This window comes from Typopeltis vanoorti, chromosome 19, assembly GCF_054136105.1.
Source record: "Typopeltis vanoorti isolate ZY-2024b chromosome 19, IOZ_Tvanoo_1.0, whole genome shotgun sequence".
Taxonomy (NCBI): domain Eukaryota; kingdom Metazoa; phylum Arthropoda; class Arachnida; order Uropygi; family Thelyphonidae; genus Typopeltis; species Typopeltis vanoorti.
In genome coordinates this window covers 24,423,932-24,443,150 of record NC_143567.1, presented here as the reverse complement: position 1 = coordinate 24,443,150, position 19,219 = coordinate 24,423,932, and the positions used below count along the sequence as shown (strand labels likewise).

At 35.1% G+C, this 19,219-nt stretch overlaps 1 protein-coding gene across 1 annotated transcript in view; it reads left to right on the top strand.

The window, feature by feature from the left end:
- Positions 1-11,269: 11,269 nt before the first annotated feature.
- LOC150095918 (E3 ubiquitin-protein ligase HACE1-like) overlaps positions 11,270-19,219 on the top strand; it is a 147,955-nt gene continuing 140,005 nt past the window's right edge. Inside the window, exon 1 of the mRNA XM_090409566.1 lies at positions 11,270-11,405. Within this exon, the coding sequence (XP_090265692.1) occupies positions 11,270-11,405 (136 nt within the window). The remainder of the gene's footprint in view (positions 11,406-19,219) is intronic.

Here is a 19,219-nt window from a genome sequence, read left to right as displayed (position 1 = left end):
AATAATACGAGTGTTAAGGTATTCACTCGTATTATTGTCTGCACTCATCCCGTGCTTATGAAATCACCGATTAAGCTATGCTTAGCTTTTGGCTAACAGTGGATAGATCTTTATGATAAGGAGTACTGCAAATTAATGAATCCATGAATTTGCAGGCTTAATTAGCAGCCTAGGAACTGAATTACTAACTTGGAAAGTACAGCGGTTAGTTATGGGATGTGAGATCTAGTCTGTTGCTCCAAGGAGAATTTTTGGATTGATAAAGAGGATTTCTCATATTCATTAGATTTCTGATGTAGAAATCTTGCAATAGAGAATTAATAGACACGTCAAATGGATGTTTAAGTGAGAATGTAACATATACTGGATCGCCAAGGGATATGGCATGATAAAACTCACAGGATACATATGATAAACGTCTGTGAAATTAAACTATAACTAGAAGTTTTGGGACAGTTTGCCATCTTCATTCTGCCTCACTGTTATCTGTATTCTTCTTCTTCTTCTTCTTCTTCTTCTTCTTATTATTATTATTATTATTATTTTCGCTCTAGGAAATAAAAATCGGGAAATTTTATATTTCGTATATCAACTTTATACAGTATTTATTAAGAATGTTAAGATCCACAGATTAAATATTGCAGCTTCAGCTACTGCTTCTAAGGCAAGTTTATGAGTTTTTTTTTTTTTTTTAATATATTGTTGAAGTAATAGATGGCACTAGTAGTTAATCTGTGATTTTTTTCTTATTTATTTATTATTACTTCTTTATATTTATATATATATATATATAATTGAAAAGTAGTATGTTGTAGAAACCATGATTCTTAAAGCTGCTGTATATGCTGAAAGCTCATTTATTGGACAATATTTCATACATTGTTAGTATTCGGGTTGAATAAAAAAATAAAATTTGCTTACGACGCTGTGCGGTTATAGCTTTCACTAAACACAATTCATTTTAATCAGTCTTTTCAGTTTTAAATACCTGTATGATTAATTGTTTCGAATTTCGTCCCATTTAGAGTTGAATCGAACTTGCTCTAATAATGAGTCGGTTTAGTTTTGTTCGCAAGTGGCCTTGTTATGGATCGTGTAGTTTAATTTTTTACCTGTTATATATAATTATTCAGATAAACTGAAGGCGTGACGTTACCTCATGAGCAGAACAGGTAATTTTTGGATAGCTCGTTTTAGATATTTGAATAGTGGTTGGCTCGTTATGGAGATAAAACTGTCATATTAAACTTTTAAATTACTTATGGTTTATGCTGTGCAGTTTTTGGCAAGCTCTACCTGGTACACAAAATATCAGAAACCACTTCCAGTGTGGTAGGAAAGGATTGAAATATAAGTGTATACACACACTCACAGATTTTAATCTTTTACATGTATTTTATTTTGTTTTGTTTCAGTCTCACTCATGAATGATTGTGTAAATAAACCTACAATATGTTGTACCTCAGATGGACCCAAAATTAGATAATCTGGAGGTCATGATTCTTTTGTTTCAGACCTCCAATCAGCAGGATAATTTTATTACTAGACATTGAAAATTATGCACTCTTTAAGGACATTCATATGCATCTCTGTCACAGTAAGATTGCAATCCACAATAGGTTTGAGAGCAGTGATATCATCCAGTTGTAAGCATTATAGCACCTTCCTACTACAAACATAACAAAATGCATGTCTTATACCTTTTAATAGTTTGCTGAGGAAGTACCAACATTTAAGTACAGAAATTGTTATATTTAATATTTCTTTTGAAACTTTTTTATTCATTTGGCCAATTTGTTTTAAATGAAAACTGTAGCATACAAACTTATAGAAAATCCCCCCAAAAAATTTATCCAGAAGGCATATAAAGCTTGGTTCAATACAGGGTATTTTTTTACCATGTGAGGCACTTTTGGATATATCGAACCTGTTAGTCTGTTTTAGGAGTATGAGCCCTCCTAACAGGGAGAAGCTAGGAAGTGTTAATTCCAATTTTGGGTAATGAGACAATTGTTTTTACAGAATTGCATTATTATGTGTAGAAAGAGCGTCTTCTCATGAATTCACACTTAAAGTTAGCAATTTTGTTGCTGAGATGGCCATGTTTAAATGTTGTTTTGGTTAGATGAGTGGATAAATATTTAGTCTTTGTACCATATAACTCTTACGTTTATAAATGTTTTTGAGTAGTAGGTGATATTTATTGCTGATGTAAGATTACCACCAACCTACAACAAACTGTATGCCTGAAATGACTTGAGCAATAAAAAAAGTTTCATGTTTGATCTTCAGGATTAGTAATGTACTATAAAACTTTATATTTCAGAAAGCTCTAGTACTGATGTATTATGTGTATCTTTAAAAAAAATAATAAAAAAATAAATAAAATTAGACTTATAAATGGAACCAAAAAAAAAAAATATGAAAATTGTTTACCTTTAGAAATAATGAATGAAAGGGCTCAGTGATATAGAGTTATAATCTCTTTAGGATCATCCTGACTCACTGAGAATCTGCCAGGAAAAATTCTGTCTCCAATTTTTAATTTAAACAATGATTTTTGTTATGAGCATTCATTATTATAATAAAGAGATTGCAAGGGTAGACAGTAGGAATTTATTTATGGAAATCAATTTTTACACATAGACAATTCTGTACTATCCTGGATACAATTTTTGGAAACTGCAAAAATGAAATTACTGGGTGGAAGTAGAAATATCTGATAAAATACCAGTACTAAGGAGAATGCGAGCAGAGGAGTAGGTTCTTTGCATGGAGAGTAGTTGGTGAGTGGAATGCATTGCCTGATTGTGTTCACATTGAATTAATTTAAAGCACGATTGGATGAGCATTGTGTACCTCCAACAATGATTATCTGACTCCATGGAGGTTAATCGTAATAATAATAAAACTTAAAACATTGTGCTTTATCTTATATAACACAAGTGATACATTAGGATATGCATCACTTCCAAAAATTAAAAAAAAAATTTCTTTCATTTAATATTATTATAACGGCATCTTTATGGAGTCCGAAGACTCATCATGGGAGACTCAAACTATCTACACATTATCTATCTACCTCCCCTTGAACTCATTGACAGATGAAGCACTCACAACTGAGCCAGACAATATATTCCACTCATTCACCCATCTCTAACTAAAACATATAGTCATTGCATCCTTGTTAACCACATTTCTACTTAATTTCCAGGGATGGCCTCTTGTTTTTCCACCACTAGCCAACTGCCGAAATGTTTTCCCTGCATCAATCCTGTAAAAGCCTTTTAGTAACTTAAATGCTTCTATCATATCCCCTTTTTTCCACCTATCAATCAACTTCTGCAACCCATGTAGTGAGCATTCCTCAGACCTCTTACCAACTCAGTAACTCGCCTCTGAATTTTTTTCTATTACTACCTCATCTCCAAGAAATCCAGGAGACCAGACCTGAGCACAGCAATCCAAATGAGGACATATCAACCAGTGGTGTAGCTAGAGCGTTTGCTGCCTGGGGCAATCCCCGAGTTTGCCGCTTTTCTCAATACACACCAAAATACTACAAAAAGTCAAAATGATGTATAGGGAAATAAATTGAAACACTATGTTTATTTTTGAAGTAAAACTTTAATTTCAACATTCTAAAATGTTATTTTTCTTGCTTTTCTGTTAGCAAAATCGGTGATGACATTGGCAAAGTCTATTTCATAATAATGTAGGTAATTCTTAATCTAATCTATTTTATTTAAAAAACTCCTCTCACAACTAGCAACACTTATAGCAATTGTGAGGAAAATTTGCAGTCGTATTACAATATTTGGAAATGAGTTCTCGGGACTGTATTTTAGAATTAACTGCAAAAGTTCAAAAAGGTTCAAAGTGCCACCCAGGGCGGACTGCCCCCTCTGCCCCTCCCCAGCTATGCCTCTGATATCAACACCTTATAAAGAGGAATAATAATTTCTTTATCTCTGCATGTTAGTTTGTTCTTCAATAACCAAGTAATCTTATGAGCTACCTTGGACACCTTAGCAGTATGTTCTTCTAACTTCCACTCCCTAGCCTCATCAATTTCCTGGAGTACAGTTCCATCATTGTGGTACTCAGCTTGTAATCTTTTAATTCTGAAATGCAAAACTTGACACTTTTCCATGTTAAACAGACATGCATTACCTTTTGCCCATACCGCCAGCTTATATAAATCATCAAGTAAAAATCTGCAAGATCTTTACATGATCTTGATGTATTACAGTATTGATTTTAATAAAAAAAAAAAATTTCAAGTACAATAAAAATCAAGGCCTTTTCTTAAACCAGCTATTGTTGGCTTATATAATAGACTTAAAATTCATGGAAGTAGGTTATGACTGATTATATAGTGGAGATCAACAATGAAGCAGGTATGGCATCTCAACTGTATGCATTAATTATTAGTTTAGTAGTAATTCCATTCATGCCAGTTAAGGATAAGTATCGCTTCCAAAAGTTTGTGAAGATTTTTTTCTTTCATTTAATATTATTATATGGTAAGGGCACCAGAGATCAGATCCTTTGCCTTAGACAGATCAAATATAAAGAAAAATATAAAGAATTCAGACTCCCTCTGGTAATGTGCTTCTTAGACTACTCTAAAGCTTTTGACTGTGTTGAGCATGTGAAACTTGGGAAGTAATGAAAAGAATGGGTTTTCCTCAATACACTATCAGGTTGATAGCCAACTGTACAGGGAGCAAGAAGCCATGGTAAGAACAGGTGTTGGATTGACCGACTGGCTTCAAATTGGAAAAGGAGTTAGGCAAGGATGTTTACTTTCTCCTCACTTGTTTAGTATATACTAGTGGCCAAAATTGTGGAAATCTTTTGGAAAAAGTGTATTTCTGAGGTTTGATGGCTCATAACACCACTTTTTTTTTTGAGTAATACCATAAAATTATATATCAATGGAAAGATAATTTAATCAAGAATGTAATACAATAACTTTTATTAAGGATTTTTTTTTTATTAGAACAGCAGTTATAAAGAAGAAAAGTGAAACACACAAAAAAAATGAGATATACAAAAATTCTCACAATGTGGGTTAATACTTAGTTGGGTAACCTTTAGCGTTCATTACGGCCTTGCAATGCCTTCCCATGGAGTGAACCAAGTTTTTTAGTTCTACAGTTGTTATAATGTGAAACCAAGATTGAATTATTGCTTCTATTAATTGGGTTTTATTGCTGGGTTGCTTCTGACTAACTTTCTTTAGTTGGCTCTATAGATTTTTGATTGGTTAAGGTCTGGGCTATTCCCAGACCATTCCAACAATGGAATATGATTATCTTGAAACCACTTTTTGCACACAGCAGCAACATGACATGGAGCTGAATCCTGTTGAAATATAAATGCTTCATTATCTTGGAAAAGATCACGTGCGGAAGGCTTCAGTTTGGGTTCAAGTATTTCATTTATGTATTTTTGGGCATTTATATTCCCATTAATCACACAAATTCTGCCCACATCTTTTGATGTCATACAACCCCCAGATCATAACACTAAGTGGGTGTTTCATGGTAGATGTAATGCAATCAGGATGCAAATCTTCTCCGATTCTTCTCCTTACGTATTTTATGCCATCACTACCAAACAGGGAGATTTTGGTCTCATCACTCCAAATAACACTGTCCCATTGTTCCGCTGTCCAGGTACCATGGGTTTTAGTCCAGTTTAATCTTTTCAACCTTTGTTTGAGAGATAAAAATGGGCTTTTTTCGTGGAATTCTGACATTTAGACCAAATTCCTGCAGTCTGCTCCGAACAGTCCTTGCACCCAACTTCACATTGTATTGCACCATTTCATCTTGTATACACCCAGATGATTTTCTTCTGTCACGTAGGCACAGTCTCTCAATTCTTCTATCATCACTTGCTGTTGTGCACCTTTTCCTGCCTTTACCAGTCTGGTTTTGTAGTGACTGAGTCTCCTTATATCCCTTCACAAATTTAGAAATGCCACCTTTGGTTAAGTTTCCACCAATTTTTCTTCTAATTTCTTCATAACTGTAGCCTTGTTCACTTAATAGTACTATTTTACATCACTTTCTGGGTGACCAGTCTACTCTTTGCACCATTTCTTTAATTTTATTACGTTTTACAAGCTCACTAAATGAAAGAACACAAAAAAAAAAAACAACTAACTTGATAGCAATCACATAACACACTGACAAATGTCCTCCTCTCAGCTCCAATACATGACATCAATAGCTGAATCCTACTGTGACCTTATTGGCTCATTGCTAAAACAAGATGACACCTGATTGGCTCTCTGAACACTCATGCTCATTGGCTACATTCAAATGAAGAAAAGCTACCTTCGTATCAACCTAAGCAAGTTGTGCTTCTTTTTTCTGGTTATTTGGCTATAACTGTTCATAGAATACAGATAATTGAACAAACTTTGTCGCATTACATTCTTGATTAAATTATCTTTCCACTGATATATAATTTTATGGTATTATACCAAAAAAAAATGATGTCATGGACCATCAAACCTCAAAAATACACTTTTTCCAGAAGGTTTCCACAATTTTGGCCACTAGTGTATATGCAGAGGACATCGTGCGTGAAGCATTGGATGAGCTCAAGATGTAGATTGATCAGTAATCTAAGGTATGCTGATGATACAGTACTCCTTTGTAATGACATGGAAGAACTAGGACTAATTCTTGACAAAGTTAACGAGATCAGTAATCACAGAGGACTTAATCCTAGCAAGACAAAGATTATGGTTCTCAGAGCAAATACAAACAGGGAAGCTCTTGAGAAACAAGTGTATCTTAATGGAGAAAGAATTGAGGAAGTCAGCAAGTTTGAGTGCCTGGGATTCATTATTAATGTAAAGAATTGCTGTTCAGAAGAAGGTTAGGAATGACTAAACAACAATCAGAGACTTGTCTAAAATCTAGAAGCATGGCTCTATCTCCATGGGAACAAAGCTGAGGATTTTGGATGCAGTTGTTTTTTCAACAGCGACTTGGAATCTAAAGAAGTCAGATAAGAAACGGATATCTGCTTTTGAGATGTGATGTTACAGAAGGCTGTTGAGGATATCATATACTGAAAGGTGTACAAATGAATGGGTGTTAGAAAAGATCAGTAGAACTTTAAGGCTCCTTAAAGATATTGACAGAAGAAAGTTAAAATATTTTGGACACATTGAAAGGATGGAAGGGGAAATTCTCAGAACAGTAATAGAAGGTAAAGTTCCTGGAAAAAAGAGGAAGGGATAGACCATTAATGAGATGGATGGATGGTGTGTGTGGAGTGACTGATCTTCAGAGAGTTGAGGCCTCCAGTAAAGCAAACAACAGGACTACATGGCAACGTCTGGTGTGGCACATCATCAAGCATCGGAGTGACCATACGGCATCTTGTGGATGTCCAGTGAAAATATATAATAGAAATCTTTATGGAGTGTCCGAAGACTCATTGCGGAAGACCCAAACTATCCACACAATATCTATCTACCTTGCCTTGAACTCATTGACAGATGAAGCACTCACTACTGAGCCAGACAATGTATTCCACTCATTCACCCCCTCTCCAACTAAAACATATAGTCCTTACACCCTTGTTAATTAAGAAGTCTGGGTAATCAAATGTGTCTACAGTACTCAAGATGGCTGTATCATAGCTTTATATAGAGAGATAATAATCTCCCTATTTCTCTCTCTACTTGTCACTCTGTTCTTCAATATTCAAGTAATCCTTTGAGCTTTTTACCAACTTCTTCAATATGCTGTCTAAACTTCAACTTTCTATTCACCACCACAATCACCTCATATCCCTAGCCTCATCAGTTTCCTGCAATCCAGTACCATCAGTGTAAAGTATAGTATAATGTTTTCACATTGAAGTGCATAGCCTTACATTTTGCCACATTAAGCTGACAGCGATTATCATTTTTTTCCCCACTGCCAGTTTATTTAAATCATCCTCCAGGATCTCTGTACCATCTTTATTTAATTTATTGCCCTCTCCAGTTTTGCATCATCAGAATACTACCTTGTTAAATTGTTCTATATATCACTCATATACAAATTAAACAGAAGTAGCACTTAACTAGTGACTCTCATATTCCTCAATTCAACCCCAACCTATATTATCCTCTGGTGTTGTCTCTCAGTCAGCCACCACTTATCCATGGCTCTTCATGTCCATATCCATTTGCTCCAACTTATATAATAGTATTCTGGATAGCATTCTGTCAGATGCTTTTGCACAATTCAGCAGTATCAGGGTATAGCCATTTCTCTTATTCAACTCAACTGTCACTATTATAAAATGGGAATAAATTACCAAGATAGGATCTACCTTTCACAAAACCATGCTATTCACCACAGGGTATCATATTCCAATGTTCTCATTTCTATTCTATCTTTATCCAATACTAAGATATTAATATGTAATTTGCTACTTCTAAAATGATATCTACATGAAACATTGAAAATGCTTTTCAGTTGAAGGTAATGTGAAGGTTGCAGCATTTTAATTTCTTGAATCTGATTTTCTTCTTAAAAAACAGACAAACTGGCCAGAGAGCATTGCACCTTTATATTAAAGAAACCATTTTTCCACTCCCTTGGCAACACTTGCCAGAGCTGAGACTTAGATTAAACAGCTTGGTCAGAGGCATTGTCAGTTCTCATGCACATTCTTATAACACATAGGACAACATGCCATCCAGTCCACTGCTATATTCACGTTGATATTTCTAAATGTGCTGAGCACCTTCAGTTTGTCTGCGTCAATTTTCATATCAGCTTATATCGCATTTGCAACTGCAGTATCTCCACCTGAATGATACAATTTTGCAAAATGATCACTTAGTATCTTGATTATTTCTCCTGCTTCTGTCCTTTCCTGCCATCGACATTGATTAAAGTTATCCTTCCATAATCATTCTTCCTCTTATTCGCTACAAAATGAAAAAACTCAATTTCTTTGTCCTGCTTAACTAATTTCCTCCCATAATCTGATTTAGTCCTACTTATCATGTTAGTCATCCTACTTACCTGCACTTTGTATTGTTCATGGCCATACTGATCACCTTTTTTGTTTTATTCTCTGCACAGTGTTTTTTTTTTTTTTTTGTAGCTCCTGCTTTGCAATCCTGGTCATCCATTTGACTTTACAGTTTTCTGCATAAAATCTATATGATGTATGATGTTTAGATTTTAAATATTGTATATAATTAAGTGGAAGACCAACTTTTAAATATTTATTCTATTTTAACTTTGAAACATGAAATTCATTAATTATTAAAAATAGGCAGATTGTTTCTTTTTATTGATTATATTATCATATCTTGATGGATTTATCATAGGTGATGAAATGCCTTTCTTCTGACCTTTCATGTAAACTGCATCTTGATTTATTTTGAATAGTGCATTGATGAGTTTTACATTTTTAAGATACATGCAAAAATAAGTCAGAAGAAAGCTCAAATCCTATTTTCCAGCACTATAAAGGAACTCTAGGAGAATATTTTTGATACTTCAGTGTTTGGAGACCACTCTACCAGCTTAATAGCCTGCATATAATAGAGTTAATGAATCACTGGTTGATTGTTTCATTTTTGAGTTTAACTCTTATATATGATTTTTTTTTTATTTTGGCACTCTGTCTTTTATTATTATGATTTATTTACATCAAATGAAATTGAATCAACACTAAGATTTTTCTTAGTGTTGATTCAATTTCTTGTATCCACATCAGTGGATACAAGAAAACCCCTTGGAGAGGATGGGATAACTAGTGAAGTACTCCTAAGAACATTTCTCGAATTCCCAGAATTTATAACAAAATTTACAATGAATGCCCCAAGAAAGGACAATTTCCTTTATAATGGAGATGCTCTAAAATTATACCAATAATCAAACCAGGATAAGAAGCATTCGATGACATTAGTAAACACAGACCGATTAGTCTTATAAATGTCACTGATAAGGTACTAGAAAAACTTCTGATAAACAGAATAATGTGCTTTGTCCATTCAAGAGACTAATTTAGCAGCAATCAGTATGCATTTAGACTTCAATCAAGCACTGTAGACTATTGGCTAAAACAAGACAGTCTACAGCAAAAAAAGACACTATTGATCTCACTACATGCCTTTGATGCTGCATGTAGCCAGCCTTAATTACTCAATTAAGAGATTTCAAATGTCCAAAAAAACATACTCTACCTTACAGAATATTATTTCACGGACAGAAGAGCAACCATGACATTGAAAACTACAACTGTAAGATGTTGGAAGTTTTTTCCCGCTTGGTTAGACTATAATAAATTTAGTTTAATCCTTTATCTAAGTGTAAGCAAACAAAGTTTGCACCTGAAGTATCTGCAGGACTGAGGCAACTCATGGTAAAGGTGGACTCTCATCACGACTTGTCTTAGTATCTTCCATAATGCAAAGCACATCTCCTTGTAGACATGTATAATGCTATGCATTAAGGGAAGGGCCACTACCCAGACCGGTTTTGACCTTTATCGAGGTCTCGTCAGTGGGAGCCAGACCCAGAGGTGGTGATACTAAGGTGGAAGCAATGGAGAAGTCATATTTACCTATACAAGTTGTCAAAAGGTGTCTTACCTTATTATTAAATTACTCTGGATTTCGAGAAAGATGTTGGAAATTTTTTTTTTTCTTTCTAACCAAGATTATAGTGTAACCAAGTGGAAATAAACTTCTAACATCTTTCTCTAAATCCAGAGTAATTTAATAATAAGGTGAGACACCTTTTTGCAACTCATTTAGGTAAATATGACTTCTCCATTGCTTCCACCTTAGTATCACCACCTCTGGGTCTGGCTCTCACTGACGAGACCTCAATAAAGGTCGAAACCGGTCTGGGTAGTGGCCCTTCCTTAATGCATAGCATAATACATGTCTGCAAGGAGATGTGCTTTGCATTATGGGAGATACTAAGACAAGTAGTGATGAGAGCTTGGTCCACCTTTACGAGTTGCCTCAGTCCTGAAGATACTTCAGGCGCAAACTTTGTTTGCTTACACTTGGATAAAGGATTAAACTGAATTTATTAGAACTGTAAGAAAGAAATCAAATGAGGCTCTCTGCAAGGTTCTTGCTGTGAAGGTTTCTGGACCATTCAGGATGACTCGTTATTAAGAGTTCCTTTCACTATTGACACAAAAGTCATAGCTTTCACTAATGATGTGATGATAATGATTCGGGGGGGGGGGGGATGATGGCTTACAGTTAGTAGTAATGGCCAATGAAGAACTCTTTAAAATTGCAAAGTGGGCACATGAGAAGAAAGTGACCTTCAATAGCTCCACATCTTGTAAAAAATCAAAACAACCTGCAGTGGTCTTCCTAAATGGGGAAGTTCTAGAGGTAGCCAGTGAGCTAAAATACCTAGCTCAATAGACTACAAATTTAACTTCAACAAGTGCATCTCATGTGTTGCAGACAAAAAGCTTACAAAGAGTAAACCTCCTAGCGAAGTTGGCAAGGATAAACTGGGGGTTAGGCCAACAAGAGCTGAAAACAATATATACCAGAGCTATACTACCATTGATATCTTATGCTGCACCTGCTTGTGAAGATGCACTAAAATCTAAGAAAACCTACATAAAAACAGAATTCAATGTCTTATAGCCAAAAAATAAAAAAATAAATTAAAGGTTATAGGACAATATCTTTCAAGGAAGCTTGTGTTATTGCTTGTCTAACACCAATCTGCCTGAATATGCAAGAATTGTGTTGAAAGACATAACAGAAATGCCAACATTGATCCAAATTGCTATGAACTTCCATAGCAAATGAAGGAAAGCTCTGACAATGACTAATTCCATATATACACTGATGGGAGCTAAACAGAAGCAAACGTCAGTTTACTTTCATTGTATATTGCAGAAAGTCCATTACACAAGAATGCTGGTCCAGACTGCATTCCCTTTGTTCCATCAACCAAGCAGAACAACTTGCTATAGTTTATTCACTTATATCTCTGGGAATTAGAATTCAATACCTCTCATCAAAAGACAGCAACAAGTTACAGTGACAGAAACACTATATATGACATAAAAAAACTAGAACAACCATGTAGTGTTAATAGAGGAGATAAGAAATCTGCTATGAAATTTCACTGTAAAGGGATGGAAAATCAAGTCTGCTTGCTGCATACTGGAGTAGCAGGAAATGAGAGAGCAGATCAGCTGGCTAAAGAAGCAGCTATAAACAAACAGAAACAAGTTACCAAAAGTACTCAAAATTTGCCATAAAAACAGTTGCAGAAGAAATAAGTCTAAACTTATGGGAAGAAGAATTGAAAGCATCTAAAAACAGATCAAGAACACAAGAATTCTTGTGAAGTATCAGAAGCAGATGCCAGCTGAAAAAACATGCCATCTTTCCAGGTTTAATCACACTACTAATGGGACATGGAAAATTACTACTACACAGATTCCATATCCTAGAATTTCCTTCATGCATTTGTTGTCCACACCTTCAACAGACTGTCAAACACTTACTTTATGACTCTCAGCTACTGGACTGAATCTGGATGTCCCTAATGTAACACATCATTACTTCAGGAGACAAATAGCCTGTGTCCAAACAGAGACTTTGACAGAGTGTTGTACCACTCTACCCTAGTCCTGAAGATACTTTCAGGTGCAAACTTTGTTTGCACACACTTGGATAAAGGATTAAACTAAATTTATTAAAACAGAGACTTATCCAAGAGTATTACTTAGAATTATTTAATTTTGCAAATAAGATCAACTTCCAGTCATTGTAATATAACATAAATTACTGATAATGTTTGAATTATATAGTGTAAATATATGTAGATATAAAAATATAAATGTAAATATGGATGTTAATGTAGGAATATGCACATATAGATGTAAAAATATAAATATAAATGTTGATCCAAAAATATAATTTTAAATGGTAATTTAAAATTATATTTTTAATTTTTTACTTGTAACTATTTAGATGCTACACATAACATGTATGTGTTATGCTATATGTGGATGCTATATGTTATGTGTGCATTGTATGCAATGGAGTATGTAGGAAATAAATTACCTCTTGATAGGGTTACTATTGGGAGGACCCCTCCACCAAAAAAAACAAACAAACTTACTTTTTTTACTAAAATAAAGAGCCAAAAGACTTCAGTTTGGTGATGCAAAATTATATAAGTAAAGTGGATATTAGATCCAGCATTATTTCAAAGCCGAATGTAGAAACTATGAAAGTTTTGTAAAAATAAGTTGACCAGAGAGCTTATGGGAATACACTAACTGGCATTCATGAGTTGCCTTAGTGTGGACTACTTAGAAAGCATAAATGCTGCCCAAGCATCTATATATTTGCTTTCTGTTAGTTCATTTTGATAAGGTTTCACTGACCTAATAGCTGTTTCAAACTGGTTGGTTCTCCTCAGAGACCAGGCAGAAACCTTAAGAGAGCAAAAACTCTCATTCATTGCTAAGGAACTTGAATTATTGGAGAGGTATATTTTTCATAAGCAGACTTATGAAAAAATTGACTCTCAGTTGATGTGTAAAGTATTTACTAAAATAAAGAGCCAAAAGGCTTCAATTTGGCGATGCAAAATTATGTAAGTAAAGTGGATATTAGATCCAGCATTATTTCTTGGACAGTGTTTATGATTTCTAAGAAGTCTGTGCTAAGGCAACTCATGAATGCCTGTGATTGTATTCCTGCAAACTTTCTGGTCGACTTATTTTTACGAAACTTTGATAGTTTCTACATTCGGCTTTGAAATAATGCTGGATCTAATATCCACTTTACTTCTATAACTTACTATTTTTTTTTTTTAATGTCTGTGTAAAAAATTTAATTTAATGTGTTTACATTAAAATAAACATACCAAGAAATTATTGTTGCTTTCTGTGAAACCAACAACTTGTTTTTTGGAGGCCTGTTATTTGAAGAATTTCCATATTATTATGCAAGACTCCCCCCCTCTGGAAGAGTTACATTGGTTTTTAGTGAAGAAAGGAGTGAGGAGTAGATTTTTTATATTGAAAGTGGTAAATGAGCGAAATGTTTTGTCATTGTGTGTTTTGAATGCTATGAGTGTGAATGAGTTAAGTTTTTTTGTAATAAATATGTTTCTGGTTGAGTGAGATTTCCTGAGATTTTTTAGTAATTCCTTATATTACTTCATGATGGCTATATGTACTATTGCATATTCATCAAGGTTGAGTATAATAAGTTTAGTTTAATTCTTTATCCAAGTGTGAGCAAACAAAATTTGCGCCTGAAAGTATCTTCAGGACTGGGGTAAGGTAGTGCAACACCAGGCAACTCTTTGCAAAGGTGGAGAAAGCTCTCATCACTCCTATCTCGGTATCTCCCATAATGCAAAGCACATCTCCTTGCGGATATGTATAATGCTATGCATTAAGGCAAGGGCCACTACCCATACCGGTTTCGACCTTTATTGAGGTCTCATCAGTGGGAGCCAGGCCCAGTAGTGGAGATACAAAGGCAGAAGCAATGAGAGGGATGTGTATTCCTGACTGCATGCCTGGTCAGTGTTTTTTACCACTGTGCTGTCATCACTGTTTGTTTCATTTAGCAGTTTTTTAAAGTAATTACTCCATACTTCAAGGATATCTTTTTCTTTCGTTTTCATGTCACCTTTATCATCTCTAACTCATTTTACAACACTCTTTCCTTCATTCCTAAGTTTCTTCAGCAACCTCCAGAATATTTTGCCACCTTCTTCATATTTATTTTCTATATTCTTGCCAAAGTCCTCCCATGACTTTTGTTTAGCTAGTTTTACACACTGTTTAGCTTTTTTACATTTGTCTCTGTATTCTCCAAGAACACAAGCTGAGTTATTTGGCAGGAACTTTTGATATGCTTTCTTCTTTTCCTTCATTGCCTCTTTAACTTCCTGTATCCACCATGGAGTTCTGATTTTTCTATCCTTGCAGACAACTTCACCACATGCCTCTCTAGCTGAATCAACCAGGGGCCTGGCTCCCACTGACAAGACCTCAATAAAGGTCAAACCAGTATGGGTAGTGGCCCTTGCCTTAATGCATAGCATTACTGGAGATACTGAGATAGGAGTGATGAGAGCTTTCTCCACCTTTGCAAAGAGTTGCCTGGTGTTGCACTACCTTACCCCAGTCCTGAAGATACTTTCAGGCGCAAACTTTGTTTGCTCACACTTCGATAAATGATTAAACTAAACTTATTATAGTCTAACCAAGTGAAAAATAAACTCTCAACATCAGTGTTGAGGGCAATAGCATTCTATAAAGTCAGTGTCATTTCTTAATGCTTCCTTTATTTATCCATTATTGTTGGCTGAGTAGTTAACATTGTCTCTGCAAGCTCTGAATTCAAATTCCACAGTGGCATAGATGTTTGTATAACTCTGTCAACACAATTTGGATACTTCAAATTAGCATGGTATTGTAAAAGTACAGAATGGCTAACAATTTGTCACTGAATATCATTCAGTTCTTTTACTCCTTTTCTTTTTATTATTATTATTATTGTTCCGGGCAACTCCAAGGAGTCAACAGACTCATCGAGGAAGGCCCTAACATCATGTCAAGAACAACTATTCGACATTGACACAGTATCTATCATACCTTGCCTTGAACTCATTCACGGTCGTAGCACCCACAACAGACTCTGGAAGCTTATTCCACTCATTCACCACTCTCCAAGTAAAAAACCTAGCTCTAACACCCTTGTCAACCACGCTCTTGCCCAGCTTCCATGCATGGCCCCTAGTCCTCCCACCACCAGTCATATTTTCAAAAATATCTTCTGGATCAATCTTGTAGAAACCCTTCAGTAATTTGAATGTCTCAATCATATCACCCCTGCTTCGTCTATCGTCCAATCTCTGCAACCCACAAATCTTCAACCTATTCTCATAAGGTTCATTCCATAGACCTTCTATCATCTTGGTTACTCGTCTCTGGACTCTCTCCACTTCCTCCCCATCACGAAGAAATACTGGTGCCCATAACTGGGCACAGTAGTCCAGATGGGGTCTTATCAAGGCTCGATACAGAGGAACAACAACTTGTTTGTCTCTGCATGTTAAAGTAAATTTCTTTACATGGTGACTATTATTAAATCATCACTGACAAATATGTATCAGCAGGAATTATTATTATGTGACACCTTCAGGGAGTCCAAAGACTCATCGAGGAAGTGTGTGCCAACAGCATCGAACGATTGTTCCTCTTCCAACTACTAACCACGCTCAAACTTGCTTAACTTTTTGCGTGAACCATTAGTAGCAGAGGCTCTACCAATCAACCAAAATGATTTAAAATTTTACTCTTTTTATGAACTTTATGTTTGCCAATTAAATTAGATTCTTGTGGTTTATTTTATTTTATGTGCAGTTAATGATTCAGTTGTAATTTACAACTGAATCATTAACTGCCCATAAAATTCATTTCCTGAAAACAGACCAATAAAAATTTTCCTTGTTAAAGAGATTTTTATGTTTGTTTACATGGCCAAGTGGATATTATTTCTGCTTTGTAACCAGTAAGCTTTAGGTTCAAATCTTGAGGTGGCAAATGATTATCACTGCATATGCAAGACTATAGCTTTCATAGCTCAGTTGGTATAGATGGTATAGATGAGCCCTTTGGTTGGAAAGACCCAGGTTCAAATCCAAGCTGTGATTTGAGGAACCTTTATCAGTTGTTTTCAATCAAATGGTGAGTTATCCAGTCTCATATGGGGGTGGAGAGTTTTTTCTCCTGGAAACTCGGGTTTTTCATCCCTCAAAAAATACAAACCAGCTCCATGCACACACACAGATCTTCAGCCATAAATACTCTTGGGGGGAGGGGGAATGCAGCAGAGAAATGGCAATCCAGCTGCATTAATTGCTTGATCTTAAATGGACATATTAGAATGAATATGGATGGATCCATCCATCCACATGAATGAATGAATGGATGGATGTGGGACAACCCTGTTACACAGTGTTTTCGATTACTTTAGAACATAAAGGGGTAGAAAAGACCTGTTTGATTTCCAGAAGAATTCTAGGATTATTTAGCCTTCTTTCCAAAATGTGCTAATTTGTGTTTTGAGGATTTTGAATCTCTTTCTCTGATTGGTTAGATTGTCCTAAAGCATGCATTTTAAGATTTAATTCATGGAATCATTATATAATGATCCCGGATTAAATTCAGGAATTAAAATTTAATAGTCTCTTATATGCCTAGAGATTTACCTTATCTTACCTATCCTCTTCGCTCTCTGTGGAGCATAGGGCCTCAACCATTGACTTCCATCTGACTCTATTCAATGCTTCTTTTTTGATCTTTTTCCAGGAACATCCCAGCCATCTTGCTTCTGTTTCTAGTTCTCTTCTCCATGTTATCCTGGGTCTGCCTCTTTTCCTCTTACCTTGGGGATTCCATTCTAGTGAGTTTTTGCTATTTCTTTATCTGGGTTCCTGATTGTGTGACCTATCCAGTTCCATTTTCTTTTAGTGATCTCATTTCTGATGCTGGTTTGACCTGTTCTCTCCCAAAGTTCTATGTTTGTTATTTTATTTGGCCAGTATATTGCTAGTATCTTCCTCAAGCATTTGTTTATGTAAACCTGTATTTTATTTATGTTTTCCTTTGTTAATGACCATGTCTCAGCTCCATATAGTAAAACTGGTTTAACATTAGTGTTGAAGAGCCTAATTTTGGTTTTTAATTTTATTTCGTTGGACCCCCAAATGGTTTAACATTAGTGTTGAAGAGCCTAATTTTGGTTTTTAATTTTATTTCGTTGGACCCCCAAATTTTCTTCATCATACTGAATGCAGTCTGTATGGATTCTATTTTGTATGTCCTGTTTGGTTCCTCCTTGTGTGCTAATCATTGATCCCAGGCAGATAAAGTTATCTACCTGTTCCAGTGTTTTCCCTAGTATTTCAAAGACTAATTCTTGTTTGGGGTTTATCTTCACTACTTTAGTCTTGTTATGATTTATTTTCAATCCACATTTATTTGCTTCCTGGTATAAATTATCTATTTTCTTTTGTAGGTGTTGATGTTTTTGTGCCAAAAGGCATATATCATCTGCAGAATCCAGGTCACTAATTTTATTTGACTGTCCCCATTGAATGCCAATTCTTTCTTCAGATGTTTTCCTCATCACCCCATCAATAACAATCAGAAAGATGGTTGGGGAGAGTCTTACTCGTGTGTTTGTTGCAAATGGTTTTCTAAGGAATCCTATAGTGCTTCATTAACTTCCATATAGTCTTTCTGTCTATGCTATCAAATGCACATTCGAAGTCGATGAATCCCAAATATAGGCTACTGTGCCACTCTATTGATTGTTCAACAATTATTCCTAATGTTATTATCTGGTCAATACAAGATCTGTTTGGTCTGAACCCAGCCTGTTCTTCCCTCATTTTAGTTTCAATTTCTTGCTTCATTCTTTCTAGCCATATTCTAGTAAATACTTTACTTACAACATTTAGAAGTGAAATCCCTCCCCAATTTTTACAAAGTGTTATATCTCCCTTTTTTGACAGTTTCACCATGAGTCCTGTATTCCAGTCATCTGGCCATTCCTCCTTTTCCCATATTTGATTAAATAGCGGGTGTAGCATTTCAACAGTAGTGTTTATATCTGCTTTAAGTAGTTCAGCCTGTATATTGTCACTCCCAGCTGCTTTATTGTTTTTTTTTTTTTGTTTTCTTTACAGCCTGAGTTATTTCTAGTTTAGTTATAGTTCCTGTGTTTATTTTAAGTATTTCTTCTTCTGGTGTTTCTGGTATTTCTTGTTCTAGGTTTTCTATTTCTCCATTTAAAATTTCTTGGAAATGTTCTACCCATCTTTTTTCTGTCTGCTTCATTTTTGAGTAACTTTCCTTGTTTATTTTTTACAGGCCCTTCTCTTTTAAAACTCTTCCCAGCTAACTTTCTTGTTATCTCAAACAACCTCTTTGGGTCAAATTACTTGCTGCTTCTTCAGCCTCTTTACACATTTCCTCCAGGAAAACTCTTCTATCTTTCCTTGCACTTTTTTTTTACTTGTTCGTTTTTAAGCCTATATTTTCATTTATCTTTGGAATGCACTTCTGTACTTTGCAGAAGTGTATTCCATAAAGTTTTCCTTTCTTCACATAATTTAATGGTTTTTTCAGAGATCCATTGTTTGTGATT